This window comes from Centruroides sculpturatus, unplaced genomic scaffold (genome assembly GCF_000671375.1).
Source record: "Centruroides sculpturatus isolate CEXI.00-Female unplaced genomic scaffold, Cexi_2.0 scaffold250, whole genome shotgun sequence".
Taxonomy (NCBI): domain Eukaryota; kingdom Metazoa; phylum Arthropoda; class Arachnida; order Scorpiones; family Buthidae; genus Centruroides; species Centruroides sculpturatus.
The window spans coordinates 655,367-675,342 of NW_019384557.1; the positions used below are offsets into that span (position 1 = coordinate 655,367).

Consider the following 19,976-nt stretch of genomic DNA (forward strand, 5'->3'; position numbering starts at 1 on the left):
ATCACTAATCAGCCAACAAAATGTGTTCAGGAAACAATCTGGAGAATTGGATGCGGCTGTTGAAGCCAGCCTAGAAATATCTGCTTTAATAGCCAAGAATGGGAAACCTTTCACAGATGGCGATATGATAAAAAAGTGTCTTATCATCACAAGTGAGATGTGTCCTGAGAAGACAGTGTTTTCAAACAATCAGTCTTAACCACATGACGATACAACAAAGAATCTCGCAAATTGCATCAGACATCGCATTAATCACTTGGAGGTCCGGCCCCCAGTCAATAAACTTAATCTTAATTTGGCCCTTCTTCAAAAAAGGTCCCTGCATTCAATATTTTGATTTGTTATATAAATATGGCTTCTTTAATATTAATGTTAAATATTCACGAGTTTAGGGATAACGCATGTTAATCCACATATAAAATAAAAGTGATTAACTGGTGTCGGGAATCCTGACATAAGGAAAAGGTGATTACACGATCATCAAATTCCACTTTAAATTAACATTCAAACTAAGTCCCTCCGCACTCGATTTCCTTGAATTAGGAAAACCATTCTTTTAGACAAACAGAGGGCTATTCTAGAGAATAGTTGCCGATAAGTGGTACAAGAGTCTTACCACTCCGTATCCACGGCTGAGCCCCTCACAACTTCTTTCACACACTGTTCATCAGTTATCAGTTAATTCTTGCCAAGAGAAGTTGATATTGCCTATGGCATCCACAATGTTATATTTTTTTGAAAATTGCACCAAACAAACAGATTTAAGGAAAGTACAGTGCTACAACAAATTGCCACCTTTTGCCGATTGGTTTGTGTTCGTAAATAATCATATTATATATGAATGAATGAAATGATACGATAATTTGAATCAGCATAAATTTTGAGCTTTTTTAAGCTATGAGCAGACAGCATTATATTGAATCTGTGTTATTCGAGGCTGTATTATGCAGGGTCTTACTGTACACATATTAACAAATGAGCTCTCACAAAAATGTTAAATTTAGTTATTTGTCAAACCTGTTTTTGTTCTGTAAAATCATTCATTTTTGCTTCATTCATGAGAAACAAACTCACTCATCACTTCACATAAATAAATGTTTTGGTCTTTCCTCCTTACATACTTGTAAATATTTAATCTCACAATATTGGCTTAACAAGACATTTGAAAATTCACCTGTGATAGTAGCCCTTCATTTTACTTATGTAATTGACTCATGTATAAAGAGAAAATTATTTTTACAGAAATGTTACACAACAAATAGTAGTAGTATAATTTTCCAAAATAACAAATTATCAATGTATATGAAAGATCAGATTATAAGAATCAACTTTCAAAAATTTTGAATAAAATGCTTGTCAAAAGTAACACTGACTTCATTCAGATATAAAATATGCATGTGTAAGAAAATGTTATAGTCAAAGAAATTATTAAATATCAAATATGTTATCAGGAAAATCAAAATCTCAAAACAAAGTGTTTTTTTATGTTATGAAGAACTGCTTGATTGCTGAAATTTTATGTGAATAATCCCCAGGTTATCTATGTTTGAAAGATAATCTGAAAGAGATGGTATGTAATGGGTTATATGCCAATTTTAAATTCCTATCATAACTTAAAAGAAATGAACATTAATGGTTCAAACAAATATTAAATCAATGATGTGATAAAGTTCTAAAAATAATTGATAATACATTACAAAATTAATACAGTACATTAAAACAAGAAAAATTCATGAGGAAAACCTCTTAATTAAAAGGTTACAATATTTTGAACAAAATTAAACAAAAAATAATTTTAATATNTATTATTAAAAATGCATTAATAAATAAAATACAGAACTGGGAATAGTAATTTATGGTTTAGCCTAGTGACAAGTAGATTCGGAGACAAGTAAATTCGACTTACGTCGTTTTTCGACTTAAGTCGTTTTCCTGGAACCAATTACCGACGTAAGGCGAGGTATACCTGTATTTTTATTATGTCTTGCTATTCAATATGATTTCTCACTACAACATTCTACAAGGTTCATGAATGTCACGTCACCATTTAGTAGCTATAGATGTCTAATTTGTACATGCAAAAATCTCAGTTTTTGCTGTGTTATATCATTATACAACAGCATTGGCATGCCTGACAAAAAACAATTTTGGGGGTCTTCAGATTTTCAAAAGTCAAGTGTGGGAGAAATGAATGTTCCCACTTTACATTTAATTATTGATAGATTTATATAACATTTTAATGAATATTTATTTTAGATTTAGTGAAAAAAGTAGCTAAAATCAATCTATCTCAAATCACAACTTTCAATGTTTGCTATTGTTTGTATCAATATAGCATATGCATCAACTAATGAAAGATTAAATATTATTGATTAACATTCTAATTTCCTGCTAGTGATGTCAAGTTCAAAATAAAACCACAAAATGTAATTTAAAATTTGATATGTCCAAAAACTTCCTGATTAAGTTTGGGAAGTCATGACCCCCAACCCTTCACTAGGTATTCCCATGAATAGGTTTAAACAAACTCATCATTTCAGAATAAAGGCAGAAAGAATCATCTTTTTCTTGCTCCATGATAAATGCAAGACCACAGTACAATAAGAAAACAACAAAATCACTGAAAAAGATGAAATAGTATTATATATATTATTCCACACTTTCCTTACAGCCCAAATTGGCACCATCAGACTTCAAGTTGTTCCAAAATTAAAAGATGGTACTGAAAATTAAACACTTTTCATCAGATGCTGAAGTTCAAGCTAAACTATATGAAGATGATAAAAAAAAACTAGAAAGTTTTTTCATACATAAAATGAAAACATGGATTAAATGTTTGGAAAAGTGTGTCACTGATATGTTGTCATGTGAAGAGTGTGATATATTGAAAAATGAATATTTATGATTAAAATAATTTTCCCTAACTAACATTTCTTCATTGATGATATTATCCATCATTTTTCATATAGCTTCCTCTCAGATCATTCTCAGCCTTCCTCTTTCTCTTCTTTTGTGGTTTCTGGCTCATGACTAATCCTTGGCAATATATAATTTGTAATTCTTTTCATATGATCATACAATGCTAACTGCCTTTTTCATCTCATTAGAAGTTAATTTCTCTGTGTTCATTTTTTTAAATTTTTTTACTTTGTCCATACATGATATTCTTTATAATCTCTTAAGTGCATCTATTTTAATTGTACTTAGCTTTCTTTTATCTGTTTTTGATTTTTTCCACATTTTAGATCCATATAATAATACAATGTATTTCTCAATATGGTGTTACAAATATTCCATTTTCCTCTTTTTGAGATTTTGGTATTTCACCAGATTGCTTTTTAACTGTGTTTCCTTGTTCTTATCTGTTTTATCTCTCTCAATGATCTCTTCCATTTTGCTGTAATTTCACTTTCAAATACTTACAATGGTTACATACTGTAAGTTCTATATCATCCATTTTTATATTACACACTATATTTATTAAACACATTTTGTTTTTCTATGTTCAGAGTTAACCTGCATATAAATTTGTATTGAAATGCCTTTAAAAAAACACTGTGCATAAACTTATTCATCACAAGAGCAAGTCATTGCAATGTATCTTCCAGTAATTGAGACATCAAAGCAACAACAGAAGCATCTATCAGTTTTATCTTCCTGAAAATACAACTAAAGAATGCACTTTCTTGATTTAATTTTAAAGCTTAATTTGAAAAATACAAACTACTGTTGTTGTTATATTTACTGTAAACACATCATTAGCATGTGTACTGACAAAGCCTAGATTCCACTTGTATAAAAACTGATAAACAGAAACCGTGTAAGATGTCCCTTTTGCATAAAACAAACTCTCACAATGTCTTTTATTAGTGCCAATAGAATAATGTCAGAGTTTCAAGATGTTCTACAGTAAGATTGATTACAAATTATTTTACACACCTGAACCATTTACGGTGCGATCATGCAAAAAATCGGTAAACAAACGTTTCCGAACCCCTTCTGGTTGTATGGTTCAGGTGTGTAAAATTTTTTGTCAATCCGGTGCGATAAATAGTGAATTTATTTTGATTACAAATTATTTGCTAGTATGATATCTTGTATTCAATTCCTAACCTTTTATGCACATTTTTAAAAGATCAAATATTGACAAATATATAAAATCTTTCTAATGCAGTAATTTGTTTACATTTCATTTTAAGCATTAAGATTTCATGTGATTTTGTGGTGACCGATATTTTGAATTATCATCATCACAATCATCCTCAGTTTCTATGTTACTGTCTTTCAGTTTTTCTTACAATAAGAAAATTAAAACGGTTTAAAAAATTTTCTGAACTCTCTCCATGTTACAGAAATGTAACAAAACTTTACAATGTATATGTATTTCTATTCCTGTCATTATTTTGGCATGTCAATTCAACATATTAATTAGCTAGGTTGTCAGTAAAATTAGCTATGTAGCATGCCCATCCAAAAGATTCTGGAGAGATTATTATTACAAACTAGCAGATAAGCCCGGCGTTGCTTAGGCAAAAAGTAACAATAGCGAAGATTAAGATTATTACATTACAGCCAAACTTACCAATTTTCACAGAATGCAAGAATTAGGTTCCCCTGTTTCCAAACTAATTTTAAAATTTTTAGACGGGTCTAAAATTATGTTCGATTTAATGCAAAAAACTGCATCTGTGCCTGTAAATCTTGCACATTGCTTTCTATTAACACTTCCATTGTTGAAGCCTTAATCCTGTCACTTTCCCTGTAGGGTATTACAAAAAATCCCTTGTTAGTGTGCATTCTCATGATGTACCCTAAAGCCAGATGCACACACATGGCGCGGCAAGGAAAAGCAACATGATGATGTCACTTTTTCTCGCCGCAGAAGTCGATTTTGTGCCACCTTTCTCGTGCCGCAAAAGTTGGTTGAATTTTATCTTTTGCGGCAACTGCCGCCAAGACGCATTTCTATCAGCCAATAACAGTTTGTCTGGTAGTCACGTGAGAAAATACAATCACGCGATGTTTTAATAATAGAAAGTTCGACACGGTTAACCAAGATAACTATCATCAGAATAAAGAGGGAAGGATAATAAATTTAACACAAATCCTACACAAATAATCATATATAATTTAATTCAAAAAACAAAACAACTGAATCTTACTCTAAATAGTATTCTTTATTGAGGAATAAGCGTATTTTGTACACCAGTTTTTTTTATCAATCCAAGAAAATATCTCTAATCCAAAATCTTTGTTCGAATCTTCGACAAAATCTTCTAAATAAATAAAGCAAGCCGTACAAAACAAAATTTGTAAACACGTGGATAGTGACAATATCGGTATCGTTCGCCATCTTGAATACTGAACGCATGCACTGAAATGTAAGCGGATTGCTGCTGGCGGTGAAGATGCGTTTGCGACACCGCTTTTCCTTGCCGCCTGCGGGCTTAACTATACCAAATTTCAAGTTTCAACTAACCATGCTGAAATGCTCACGATGAAATGCTCGTATACATGTGTGCCATCTATTGTAGGATAAATGTACTATGCCAGAAACCTTCGCGAAAGTGTATTAAACAACTTCCCAAGTTTCATGGCAATCGGATAAATGGTGTAGTAATGCATGAAGGACAGACAGCCATACATTCATTTTTATATATATAGATAAATAACATATGTTTATAACATTTTAGTTTCAGTAGCCCAGTTATTATTCATTTAAGAATATAATTTTAGATTAATCATGTCACTACATAATTTTGGACTTTGTTCAAGTTTATTAAATGAATATCTAGAAATATTTTGCATCTTAAGATGTTGCAGCACAGTTCAACTACATTAGCACTTTCTCACGCAAATACCTATGAAACAGTGAGAAATATAACCCACTGCTCTCTGGAACCTGTCAAAACTGAGATGCAGCATGACTTTACTATGTATCTTTATAATATTTATAGATGTTCTACTCCTGACTGCCTTTGGCCATCCAACCCAAATGTTTTTGCAACTTTTTATAATGCTCTCATATCTATATCGCAATTTAAAATAATTTTTTAAATAATAATAACTACTTAATTAATATACTGTATATATTCATCCTTAAAGTGAAAGGTTACGACTCTTGCTTCGCCCGCGATCTGTCAGGATCACGCAAGAAAGCCTTTTTCGTATGGAGGTCGTGGTTTGCTGGACACATTGACGACTCACACAGAGACCGAATTATCTTCGGATTTATATTAGTATGGATTAATATGAATTTCTGCTATAAGGGATACGCGAGTTTGAGCTCTTTCTTGAAGTGGTACGCAGGAAAAAGTAATTGGGAACCACTGATCTAAAACATTGTTCAAATAATCTGTTAGAGGACACTTGTCCTTTCAGTGGTATTAGAGAATCCAATCCATGCAAAACAAACAAAAAAAATATACTACACCATGTTACCATTTCCATAACCCTGAATTGTGTTTACAAGACACGCTGGATCAAAGGCCTCATGGCTTGTTGCTCATACTTTGCCTATCATCATTGTAAAACAGTATGTAATATTACTCATCATACCACATGATTTTTTTCCAGTCATCTATGTTCATTTACAGTATTCTTAGCAATGTTTTCTGTTTTTCTCTACTTTCACATGGGTACTCCCAATACTAATTTTCTTCATATCTCTTTGTACAGTTCATATAGAAATGGGACAACTATTTATATACACAGCTGTGCAAAACTTAAGCAACAATGTAAGCAACTTTTTAAGCAGACAGCCATGAAACTGTAAAAATGGGCTTGTTGTGATCAGTATAATGAACACCAATTCAGTAGAAAAGTGATTTGTATGCAGGAAGAAGACATCATAGGTGACCTGATGGCATGCAAAATGCATGCAATCTGCACATGCAATCCAAGACTACAAACAAAAAGAACAACAAAAGGCATTATTAAAGACATTCTATTCATATTTGCATTAATATGCTTTCATCCTTTAAGTACAAAATACTGTCTCTGAATTCTAAATTTCATGTCTCTCAGATAATTTCTTGTGAAGTTATGGCAAAAAAAATTGTTGTTTAAGTTTTGCACATCAGTGTATATAAATATCTATAAACCCAAAAATTTTTTTAAATGAAACAGATTCAAGATGTCTCATCCCATCATCAGCAGTTTAAATTTGCATTTTTAACTGCAAATTAAGTAAATTCTTAGTCAGTTGTTGCACACTAGAATGACTATTACATCAAGCAATCTTGGTATCAAAGTTTGTTTGGAGCCAATTCTCCAAGGACTGTCTTCTGATTCAAGTTATGCCATCCTGATATGCCATTTTCCTTTCACTAATTAAAAATTGTTGATATTGTTTCTTTTGAAAATCCAGTTAAAGTTTTCATTTTCTTTATCATGGCTTTGACTAGACAATCACCAACAATAGAGCTTTCTCAAACTCAAAGATCAAGTGTTTTTCCATCACTGAGGCAAAAATTGTATGCATAATTTTATTGGACCATGGAAACAACACAATCACCCACATAAAAATATCCTTTGTATATCACTAGCATAAAATGCAGCAATAGCAGTTCACAATTTTCTAGCCAGTATGTGTAGTTTGAAAAAGCTAATTTTTGAACTTCCATATACATTTCAATCAGTTATTCAATATGGAATTAAATATAATTTAAAAAATTAATCAAAAACTTAAAAATTTCTGATAATCTAAACATCAAATCTCCATCCAAAATTTTTTAGGACATGTCATTTACTGAAACCAGAAAGTATATTCATTGTAATAGATAAATAAATAAAGAACTTACTGGATAATATATAACTAACAAACACAAACAGTCGAAAACATTATTATTCTTATTAAATATTGCTGGGATTAATAAGGTGTTGTGTTTGTTAGTATATTCATTAACATAAATGACCAAAAATCACTTTTGCAAAACAAGTTTGCCATTTATTTGCTTATAGTTCTGAAATACAGCTGTATTGTGATTAAACCTGGAATGTCATGTTGATAAAGATGTGTAAGGTTTGCTGACTTTAAGGGGAGTACAATTTATCCTGCATCAGAATGAGCCTAAAGGAAAACCCCTATGTGGGCGGTGGCAAAGGAGGCAAATGAAGAACAAGTCTTTTTTACAAGAGAAAACCTGTTTATTTGTTCGAATTCATGCTTACACCGATATTGGACAATTCCAAAATCTCTGTATTCCTATGAAACAATAAAAGTGCGGGTGATCGGTCATAGCCTGGGCGGACAAGAAGGATCGCTGGACGATGCAGATGTTCGGTGTTAAGCTGCGGCGTCCTAGGTAATTGGCAGTAGCACAACACAATTGATAAAGCACAACTGTAGGCTTAATCCAGAGGAGACTCTCCTTTGACCTTTAAGTTCCGATTTTTATAGTTCCCCCCCACTATTCGCATTTCGGATTGGTCCCTCGTCCCATTCCTTGCTTCCTGATTGGTCTCTCCTTTGTCTTCAGGTGCAAGACAAAACCTTTTTGAGTTGTGGGAAAGGTCTGATTCAAAGTGTCCATCTGATACCTCTTTGTCGACTCTGCTCAGTGACTGTTTATAAAACAATAACGCCTACACTCATAACTCAGGCCATTGTTTACCTTTTTTTTTGACATCTAAGAATTTAATGATCATTTTCATCTATCAAAAATTCTCCTTTTTTTTTCGAAAAGGTGTATCTCGGCCAACGTTTTATAGACTCGTGAGTCGATGATCTACCTATTTATGAGCATTCATGTTAGAGTTTGTCTTCCACTAAGACCTTGACAGATAGTTTGACACATACTCGAACAGTTCCGAGTCTCGTTGTTTACATCTTGTGTCACGCAAGAATTTCACGGTTTACTCAAGTTTGAACCTCGTCTGGGAATCCACAGATGCCAATCTAAAATATATCTATGAAAGAAGTGGAAAAATAAATGGCAAAATTTGCATAGTAAAACTGATTTTGGTCACTTGTATTTGTTAACATGTAATTCTGTTATCAGTGATGCATTTGTTTTTCATATTCTAAAATTTAAGAGAATCAAAATTCTAAAGAATAGAATTTTATGTTCTTAAAAATAGGAAACAAATGCAAATTTAAACTACTGATGATGGGATGAAACATCTTGAATCTGTTTCAGTGTAAACAATTTTTGAGCTCTTGATGTTCTGAATTACATTTATTTCATACTGTTGAAAGGGAGGAATGTATTTCTTCCAAAATAAATATCAATATAATAAATTGAACTTACTACATATTTTTGTTCTAATGGTACTATCTGAAAGAAGTGAACTAAACTGAACATTTTTCTTAATATTTATATGAATTTAATTTAGAAATCTACATTCAACATTTATTCACCTATCATTGGTGTTTAATTATTGACTTTCAAAACTAATAACAAATTGTTAAACAGAATTCTATATTAGGTTTAAAATATTTATATTAAATATATGGTTTACACTTTAAAATGACACTAACCTTTTCTCCAGATTCCTGCCAAGCCTAATAACAAGTCAACCAAACGTGGTAATTGTTCCAAATGCAAAACATGATTTCCTTCATTTGATAATATAGTACAAATGTTAAGAGCAAATTCTTGTTCATTTGGTAAACCACTCAATAATGACAAACAAATTTTATCATAATCAGTTGGGCGAATAATATTCTGGCATAAACCAGATGCTGTTCTTGAAACATCTGCAGAAAAAAAAATATAGAAAAATTTTATTTTAAACTAAAATTATAATTAATATTTTAAATAATGTATGTAAGTAGTTTATAAGATCAAAATCAGAATTTTCGCTTAATACTTATCAAACAAATACTTTCAGTTATATCTATTAATTTAATTAATGTATAATTGTATGATTGAAAAAAAATTTAAAATTTAAAAATTCTATTCATAATAATTGAAATTGTATCAAATATTTGTTATTTCACCACTCATATTATTGGTTAAGTTAATTAAATGTATTTCATTTATGGTTTTACATAACTTCTATTCTATAACCTTCTTCTGACTTAAATGACAAAAACGATTTTGATATTTGACATTTACAGCAAACAACACTAAAATTAATAAACACAATCAGCAATGTATCTCTCTATCATCATATTAAAGTTTATAATCCATGAACACAAAAATCTAAATACAGTAAGACCCCGCTTAACGCAGGGGATACGTTCCTAGACAACAAAGTGCTAAGGAAACAGTGTTAAATGAGGTCATTTTAACAGAGTAAATATAGAAAGGAGAACACGCAACCAAAATTAAACAGATTTTAGTTTAATTTTAAGTTATTTTTATATTAATTTGCATAATAATATATGTTAAATAACACACATAACATATGCACACAGAAATGTAAAGATCATTTTTGTGATGAACGAACGTCCTGGCTTTTCTGAAATTCTTGTTTTTTTGTTATGAAGTCATGTAGTTTCATTTGTCGCTTTTTTTCTTTCCTTAAGCAAATATTGGTAGCAGAAGATCGCATCCAAAATGCCTTACCTTGCTTTTGCCTCCTTTCAAAATCTGGATCATTTGCTATAATTTAATCAAATGATTTGGTTATCATTACCAAACTTTTACTAAGGAAATCTATAGCAAGTTCTTTGGGTTTGTTTTCAGAATCACTATTTTCCAGTTCTACATGAATTCCTTGTTCTGCCAGTTCTCGAAGGTTGCTGTTCATGAGTGTCTTACCAACTGTCATTGGTAAAGCTCCCACCAGAAACCCGCAGTAACTCCTCAATATCCTGCTCATCTACATCTCTTAGTCCTGCTATATTGATTAAGTTGACAATTTGTCGACTTAACGATACAGTTATAGGCTCTTCTTGTTAAGAATTCTTGCATACGTTCAGCCATAACTTTGTGAGAATATGGAAATTCAGGTGAGGGTCATTTTAATCAAAATAACAAGTTGAAGAAAAGATATTAAGAGAAATTAATATTTTTCAACTTCAACAATGTTTCTAAAAAAAAATTGGGAAAACATCCGATTTTGAAAGGAAGTTGATTTCCTTTCCCAGGCCAACTCATGATGAGTCGAGTTTTTGCACACGTTACTGGAGAGCAAATAAAAAGGACGTTTTCCCGCCACTGAGGCAGTCCATCGAAATGAGGTTTGCCATACTGAAGAAGAAAACTAGCCATACGACAGAGGCAGTCCATTGAAGAAAGGTATTGCCATACGAAGAAAGATCTCGTCTTATGAAAGAGTACTACATTCAAAGTATACAAGAGAAGATTTAAAAGAACTCTCCTAGAAAATATTACAAGAGAAATAATCAAGAAAGGAAGAAGACCCTCAAATAGATATAGAAAAAGATATGAAAGACCTAAAGAAAAAGGTAATATGAACTCTGATAGATTGTTGTGAACTCTCTTTCATGCGTTAGGTTTAGAGATAATCTTAGGTTAATAATTAGAATTAAGATTAGGTTTAGATTCACAAGTTTTGTATAATTTTATATTTTGATCCATTAAACAGGGGTGCACAACCTGCGGTCCGCGGGCAACATACGGCCCCTTATCAATGTTTATGCGGCCCGTGGACGGTACAGGTCAAATCGCTTCTTTCGAAGTTTCTAAGTGTAGAACTTTTTCCCTTTCACAAAGTCATTAGCACCCAACTGTTTTATGACTTTCCCTGAGGTGAGAAATGGGGGATTGTTCTATAAATAAGTCTATTTCTATCTAACACTTTCTGGTTTAGATATCGAATATTTTAAAATGATGTTAGAATGTCTTTTTCCGATGTTATCGGGAAGTTTCTATTTTGGCGGAAAATATTAAATTTTATGCTTCGGAAAACTTGCCTATTCGTCTAAATAGCGTCAAATAACAAAAATAAGTGAAAATAGCGCTGAAAAACCATGAAAATAACGATTTTTTAGCATTTGTTTACATTCTAGATTCTGATTGGTATAGTCGAATTTGAATCAATCTTTTCTGAAAAGACGCTTATTCGTCAACCTAATGTCATTCAAACTAGAAAAAAACTAACCAGAGTTCAAAAAGGAATGTACAAAAAGCTATAAAACCAATAATTTACAACAATATCTCTCCATAGACAAAGAATAGAAAAAAAATTTTTCACATCAAATTTATTATTATTAAGTTGGACCAAGAAAATTAATACTGTAGTTGGAATAGAGTCATTACGACTAAAAGGAAGCCATTTGCATTAAAATATTTTGGATTTAATAATTATTACAAACCGCGTCAAGCCATAAACTTGTCAACAAAGAGGGTTGTAAAATGATTCCGTGTAGCTAGAAAGCTGCGGTTTTTTTTGTTTGAAAGAAAACAGATATATTTAGGTTATTTAAGTAGTAAATTAATTGGAACTTTTTATTTACTTTTATTTTTACATTCTTTTTTTCGTAAATTTAAAATTAAATTATTATTTTTAATTTTTATTTTATTTGAAATTTAACAGTCGTAAACTGTGATATATTTAGGACAGAAAAAAAAAAAAAAACAGATTGATTCTAGCGCCAATTTGAAACGAGATATCGCAATTTTAATAATTATATTTAAAATATTCAGATTTTCCACTGCACTGTGTTAATCACTTTTGATTCATTTCTGAACACGGGGGTAAAACTGACGGGCCATAAATATAATTTAGGTAAGAATGGTAACCACATTTATGATGGATTAGTGTCCTGCACCTGGCATGTTGACGATCTGACTCACAAATTCTGAGAAATGGTGGAGACGCCCGGACAGGGGTCGAACGAATTAAGACCTGCCTGGCCACGTGTGCGTAATAGTCTTCTGTCCCCGCCTCTTTAGTCTTTGGTCAGAGTGGATACAGAACAAAGCACGTGGTAGTCTAGCTTGCCTTATCTCAAACATGATTTGTTGCGGGCCTCAGAATTTTCGGCACAATGAGACATTGTTTTGCAGAGTGAACAGTATGGCGCCGGGCATTAAACGCAAGGTCAATCGCGAGAATCATCAGTTTCAAGAAGTGGAAGTGTGGACTAACAAGTACTGTTTTGTGCAACAGAACAACAGCATTATTTGCCTTTTGTGCAATGGAACAATAGCAGTGCCAAAAGAATTCAACCTGAAGCGACATCATGAAAGCCAACACAAGGATTTCCTTCTGCAAGGTACGGAACGCAAACGGAAAATCGAATCGTTACGACGATCACTAATCAGCCAACAAAATGTGTTCAAGAAACAATCTGGAGAATTGGATGCGGCTGTTGAAGCCAGCCTAGAAATATCTGCTTTAATAGCCAAGAATGGGAAACCTTTCACAGATGGCGATATGATAAAAAAGTGTCTTATCATCACAAGTGAGATGTGTCCTGAGAAGACAGTGTTTTCAAACAATCAGTCTTAACCACATGACGATACAACAAAGAATCTCGCAAATTGCATCAGACATCGCATTAATCACTTGGAGGTCCGGCCCCCAGTCAATAAACTTAATCTTAATTTGGCCCTTCTTCAAAAAAGGTCCCTGCATTCAATATTTTGATTTGTTATATAAATATGGCTTCTTTAATATTAATGTTAAATATTCACGAGTTTAGGGATAACGCATGTTAATCCACATATAAAATAAAAGTGATTAACTGGTGTCGGGAATCCTGACATAAGGAAAAGGTGATTACACGATCATCAAATTCCACTTTAAATTAACATTCAAACTAAGTCCCTCCGCACTCGATTTCCTTGAATTAGGAAAACCATTCTTTTAGACAAACAGAGGGCTATTCTAGAGAATAGTTGCCGATAAGTGGTACAAGAGTCTTACCACTCCGTATCCACGGCTGAGCCCCTCACAACTTCTTTCACACACTGTTCATCAGTTATCAGTTAATTCTTGCCAAGAGAAGTTGATATTGCCTATGGCATCCACAATGTTATATTTTTTTGAAAATTGCACCAAACAAACAGATTTAAGGAAAGTACAGTGCTACAACAAATTGCCACCTTTTGCCGATTGGTTTGTGTTCGTAAATAATCATATTATATATGAATGAATGAAATGATACGATAATTTGAATCAGCATAAATTTTGAGCTTTTTTAAGCTATGAGCAGACAGCATTATATTGAATCTGTGTTATTCGAGGCTGTATTATGCAGGGTCTTACTGTACACATATTAACAAATGAGCTCTCACAAAAATGTTAAATTTAGTTATTTGTCAAACCTGTTTTTGTTCTGTAAAATCATTCATTTTTGCTTCATTCATGAGAAACAAACTCACTCATCACTTCACATAAATAAATGTTTTGGTCTTTCCTCCTTACATACTTGTAAATATTTAATCTCACAATATTGGCTTAACAAGACATTTGAAAATTCACCTGTGATAGTAGCCCTTCATTTTACTTATGTAATTGACTCATGTATAAAGAGAAAATTATTTTTACAGAAATGTTACACAACAAATAGTAGTAGTATAATTTTCCAAAATAACAAATTATCAATGTATATGAAAGATCAGATTATAAGAATCAACTTTCAAAAATTTTGAATAAAATGCTTGTCAAAAGTAACACTGACTTCATTCAGATATAAAATATGCATGTGTAAGAAAATGTTATAGTCAAAGAAATTATTAAATATCAAATATGTTATCAGGAAAATCAAAATCTCAAAACAAAGTGTTTTTTTATGTTATGAAGAACTGCTTGATTGCTGAAATTTTATGTGAATAATCCCCAGGTTATCTATGTTTGAAAGATAATCTGAAAGAGATGGTATGTAATGGGTTATATGCCAATTTTAAATTCCTATCATAACTTAAAAGAAATGAACATTAATGGTTCAAACAAATATTAAATCAATGATGTGATAAAGTTCTAAAAATAATTGATAATACATTACAAAATTAATACAGTACATTAAAACAAGAAAAATTCATGAGGAAAACCTCTTAATTAAAAGGTTACAATATTTTGAACAAAATTAAACAAAAAATAATTTTAATATTAATAAATAAAATTATATTCTGTTTAATTTTTTCCCGGTTTATTTTATTATAATTACTGAACAAAGAAAATTAGTCAAAATAAAAACAATAAGTAAAAATAAATAAATATGATTTACTTTACATAACTGGGACAGTGCAATCAAATTACACCCACAAATACCTGTAATCAAATTATGTGAGTGGCCATTGAGTATAGGGATAAACATATTTCTATATTATATAGTTAAAAGATAAAGCAAAAAAAATTATAAGTAAATCTTCTCACCAACTCCCAAGTTTTATACCATCTGTATCAGGTTGGTGAGAAGATTTACTTAATTTTTAATGTTAAGGCGTCAGATACCTAAAATGAAAGGCTGACGTCTGATCGTTTTTAATTGTAAATTTTACCTATTGTTATTCGTTTTTATGAAGTGATTTCTTCAAGCCAATGTAAAGGCTACTTCTATGGTGTGTGAAAAAAGGATTTGATAGACTCAAAAATTAATTAAATAATTTTTTGTACATAGTCTGAACTCTAATTGATAATTAGAAGAAAAATATCCTGAGTTCATCATGAAATAATTTACTTGTTCCTTTATATTCTATATCTGCAGTTCCTAAAGTATAAGTCTTAAGAAGAGCTGTGGTGGTCGCAACAAATTTTACAATCAATTGATATGATTGACCATGGACTTACAATGGTAATCATCTATGGTTAGATACAATGACCCACATCTGAACCATTGTACCTTTCTCAAATATCTCTTCAATCGCATCATCTGCAGGATCAGAGCTTTAATTTGATACCTAAACTGTAATTTTAACCCCAGTTGTTTACTCAAACTAAGCCAAAAAAACTAAAATAAACTTTCAATTAATACATAGATATTTTAAATTGATAAAAATAAATCAAGAATAATTAATGTTAGCACCTCAAGTGCCACCGTATTTTCGTAATAAAAATAATTTTTTAATTTAAAAATTTGTGAACGAGAGTAGTTTTGTAATGGCCATTTGGTACCAGTGTTTCATTCTGCATTAAACATTTTTTTTTTTTTTTTTGCAAACTGCAATACTTTCATATTTTTACAGTCCATTAAAGATCGACAAACATCTGGTCCATCAAGGCGGATAGAGAAGAAAACAGAGAACTTCGCAAGCAAATAAGATTGGGTCAAACTTCATTAAGTCACCTATCCAAGGTAGGAGGAATTTATCTGTCCGTTATTTGTGGTAGACAGTTTGAAATGGATCAACTCAAGAAATTAAAGAAAACACACGCTTCAATAAGAGCTAGTGTGACAAAATTAATTAGTAAAATCGATAGTTTAATTGAAAGCAATGATAGAGAGACAGAAACTCATCTAGAAATATTGGATCAGTTGAGTCGAAAGGAAGAGTCACTGAGAACCTTGAATGGGGAGATTGAGGGTTTCATTACTAGCCCAACTGATTATGACACTGAGATAGTCAATAGTGAAGAATATGAGGACAAAATTATAAGTTGTAAATTTAAGAACCAGTCTCATATTAAACGATTAGAAGCAGATTCATCCGTGGTCACGGTGATTCAGGGCCCTGCAGTTCGAAATAACTCCGTTAATATTAAGTTGCCAGAGATTCCTCTACCAAAATTATCTGGAAGATATGAAGAATGGAGTAACTTTAAAATGCGATTTGATAATATCATTTCGTCAAACGAGCAACTATCGGCAGAACAAAAACTACATTATTTGAAGGCTGTTCTCATAGGGGAAGCTATGAGTTTAGAAATGTTAAACAATTCGTTTGTTTCATTGTTTCAAGTGCTACAAGAAAGGTATGAAAACAAGAAATTAATAGTAGAAATCCATGTTAATGCAATTCTGGACTTTGTAAAATTATCTTATGAGTCAGCAAGGGGTTTGAGGAGTTTAATTGATAGCATCAATAGCAATATGCGAGCACTAAAAGTCTTAGGATACGAAAGGAATGAGCTTTCTGATATCTTAATTTTAAATATCGTACTTCAGAAGCTGGATAAGGAGACTCTAAAACAGTATGAGTTCAGTATCAGTTCAAATGGCGTTCCTAAGCTATAAATAATTGTATACTTGCTTACTGGAGAATTCAACTTAAAAATAAAAAACCATTTAACTATCCAGCTTAATTCTTTAATAACATAAAAACGTTTTCAAACGCATTGAACAGGAAATTGAAATTTGAACGTGAATTGAAATTCGAAAAATTATCAATTTTTCGAATTTCCCATTTCGAATTAGAGAAATAACTGATGATGAACGCTCAATGCATTTGAAAACGTTTTTATGTTATTAAAGAATTACGCTGGATAGTTAAATGGTTTTTTATTTTTAATTTCCTAAGCTAGATAATTTAATTTCATTTTTGAAAAAGCGTTCTCAGATTTTAGAAAATATTAATAAGACCATGTTCGTGAAACCAAGGTGTAGTCAAGATAGAGTTAAACTGAATAGCTTGTTCGTGAAATGTAACAATTCTATGTCTTATTGTATTTTATGTAAACAAAATCATCCTGTTTACACTTGCGATTCCTTTTTATGGCTGGAAGCCTCCCAAAGAAACAATGTTATGGCCAAAAACAACCTCTGTTTCAATTGCTTAAATTAGCATTGAGGAGATTGAATCGGCATAAGTTATCCAATTGCAACTCCAAGAGATGCTGTAAGATATGCCGAAAGTGATATAATACATTACTGCACCGAGAGAAACAAGCTATGACTGGTTCAAATGTGCCAGTGGTCGACAGCAAACCAACTCCAATCAAGCAGGATCTTAATCCAGACGCAATAGAGTTTCATGAAAATATACCTCACTCACTGTCATGCATTGACAATGGAAATAAGACAGTAATTCTCTTGACCACTATGGTTTGGGTTTTAAATCATACTACTGGAGCCATCATTCAAGCGTGTGCAGTATTGGACTCGGGCAGTATGTCAAATATCGTTACTAGAGATTTCACAAGTCATCTGGGTACCCCGCAAGAAAGAATCGATCTCACAGTCTCCAGTATAAGTGGAAATAAAACCTCGATCAAGTTTAAGCTGCCTGCCACAATAATAAATAGCAATGGATCTCTTTCTAAGAAGCTAGAGTTCTTAGTGGTGCCAAGGATCATGGATTTAGTCCCTGTTTCCTCTCTACACATTAGCAGAAATTCCATGTAAGTTAGCTGATCCAAGATTTGCTACACCAGGCAAGATTGACATGCTTATTGGAGCTGAAGCATTCTTTGAAATAGTTAAGAACGATCAAATTCGTCCATCATGAAATAATAACCTAACATTTCGCAACACAGTTTTTGGATACATTGCAACTGGATCTACAGAATCTAATAATCAAGTTCAATATTGTGGACTAATATCAGAGGCAGAGCCAGTTGATAAGTTTTACAAAGGTTCTGGCAAATAGAGACTCTAGCAGAGACTCCAAGTTTGATGAATAAAGAAGAGGAGTATTGCGAAGATCATTATCAAAGAACTCGCAGACGTAATGAGGATAGGAGATACATTGTGCAGATGGCAACCAAGGACATACAAAACGTGGGAGAGTAAAGGAAATTAGCATTGAGGAGATTGAATCAGTTATGGAAGAGAATATCAAGGGACACACACCTTTAATAATCCAGCTAATAAAAATTATTACTAATATATTTATCCAGTTCATTCGTTATATAAGTATATCAAGGGACAATCAATTAAAGAGTTATATCAGAATTTCATGAAGGAGTATTTGGATTTGGACCACATAGAAAAGGTGCAAGAGCCTTCTGGTGATCAGGTAGCAAACCCCGTATGTTATTACCTTCTGCATCATGGTGTGTTTAGACCAGACAAAACCACTACAAGGTTAAGGGTAGTCTTCAACGCATCTGCTCCCACAACTTCTGGACTGAGCCTAAATAATCATCTCTTGAAAGGTGAAGAAAAGGAAGATGTTTTCAAGATTATGACAAGATTTCAAAAATACAAGTATGCATTTACAGCAGCTATCCAGAAAATGTTTCGTCAAATTCTAATTGAGCCTTCGCAACGAGATCTCTTAAGAATTGTTTGGAAGAACGAGGAAGATGAAATGCCAGTCACCTACAGACTGAAAACTGACTTACGGGACCGCCAGTGTTCCCTTTCTTGTGGTGAGAACTCTTAAGCAGTTGGCTCACGATGAAGAAGCAAGCTATCCTCTGGCCTCTAAAACCATATTATGAGATGTCTACATGGATGACATCGTATCAGGTGAGCAAGATTTCGATGCTGCCCTCGAACTACAATCTCAGTTGTGCAATATGTTGAGCACATGTGGAATGACACTACACAAATGAAACTCTAATTCAATGAAATTGATGAACAGTAGTTCACCAGAAAATAAAGAACATTGCTTTTCCTCAAGTGCAGAACCAACAGTAAGAACCTTAGGTATTATTTGGAAGCCGGTTGAAGATCAGTTCATATTCAAGGTATCGATTCCAGAAAAATTGCTTTATATGAAATGAGAAGTATGGAGTTTCATCGCCAGGCTTTATGACCCCTTGGGTCTTCTAGGACCAGTTATAATTCAAGCAAAGATCTTTCTACAGAAACTGTGACTCAGTAAGCTCGACTGGGAGGATACCCTACCAGAAAACCTTAACTATGAATGGATGAACTTTGTATCGTCCTTGAAAGCCCTGGACAATCTTAAGATTACTAGATATATTTTGACAGACCCTCTTCAAAGAGCTGTTTTGCTAGGATATGCAGATGACTTGGAATCAGCTTATGGAGCAGAAGTTTACATGCATTGCATAAAGGAAGATGAAACTAGCAAGACACGACTTATTGCTAGTAAATCTCATGTCACTCCTCTTAAGGTCATTACAATCCCTTGATTAGAGCTATCAGCTTGTCCTGTACTGTCTCAGCTTATCAAAAAGTACACTCATGTCTGTGAATGGATATAGCTGAGGTGATCTTACACACAGATTCAACTATTGCCATCGCTTGGATCAACACTCCCGCATAT

At 32.5% G+C, this 19,976-nt stretch overlaps 2 protein-coding genes across 2 annotated transcripts in view; one reads left to right on the top strand and one right to left on the bottom strand.

Moving 5' to 3' along the window:
- Positions 1-19,976, bottom strand: part of LOC111623897 (AT-rich interactive domain-containing protein 2-like) — a 243,928-nt gene that overhangs the window by 118,409 nt on the left and 105,543 nt on the right. Inside the window, exon 5 of the mRNA XM_023366627.1 lies at positions 9,482-9,700. Coding sequence (XP_023222395.1) covers positions 9,482-9,700 — 219 coding nt within the window. The remainder of the gene's footprint in view (positions 1-9,481; positions 9,701-19,976) is intronic.
- LOC111623907 lies at positions 18,528-19,265 on the top strand. The gene has a single exon (XM_023366639.1). The coding sequence runs from the start codon at positions 18,696-18,698 to the stop codon at positions 19,122-19,124; it is 429 nt and encodes a 142-aa protein (XP_023222407.1). The 5' UTR covers positions 18,528-18,695; the 3' UTR covers positions 19,125-19,265.

Excerpts from the sequence above, each read along its gene's own strand:
- LOC111623907 (XM_023366639.1), top strand. The coding sequence starts at position 18,696 with ATGAAGGAGTATTTGGATTTGGACCACATAGAAAAGGTGCAAGAGCCT.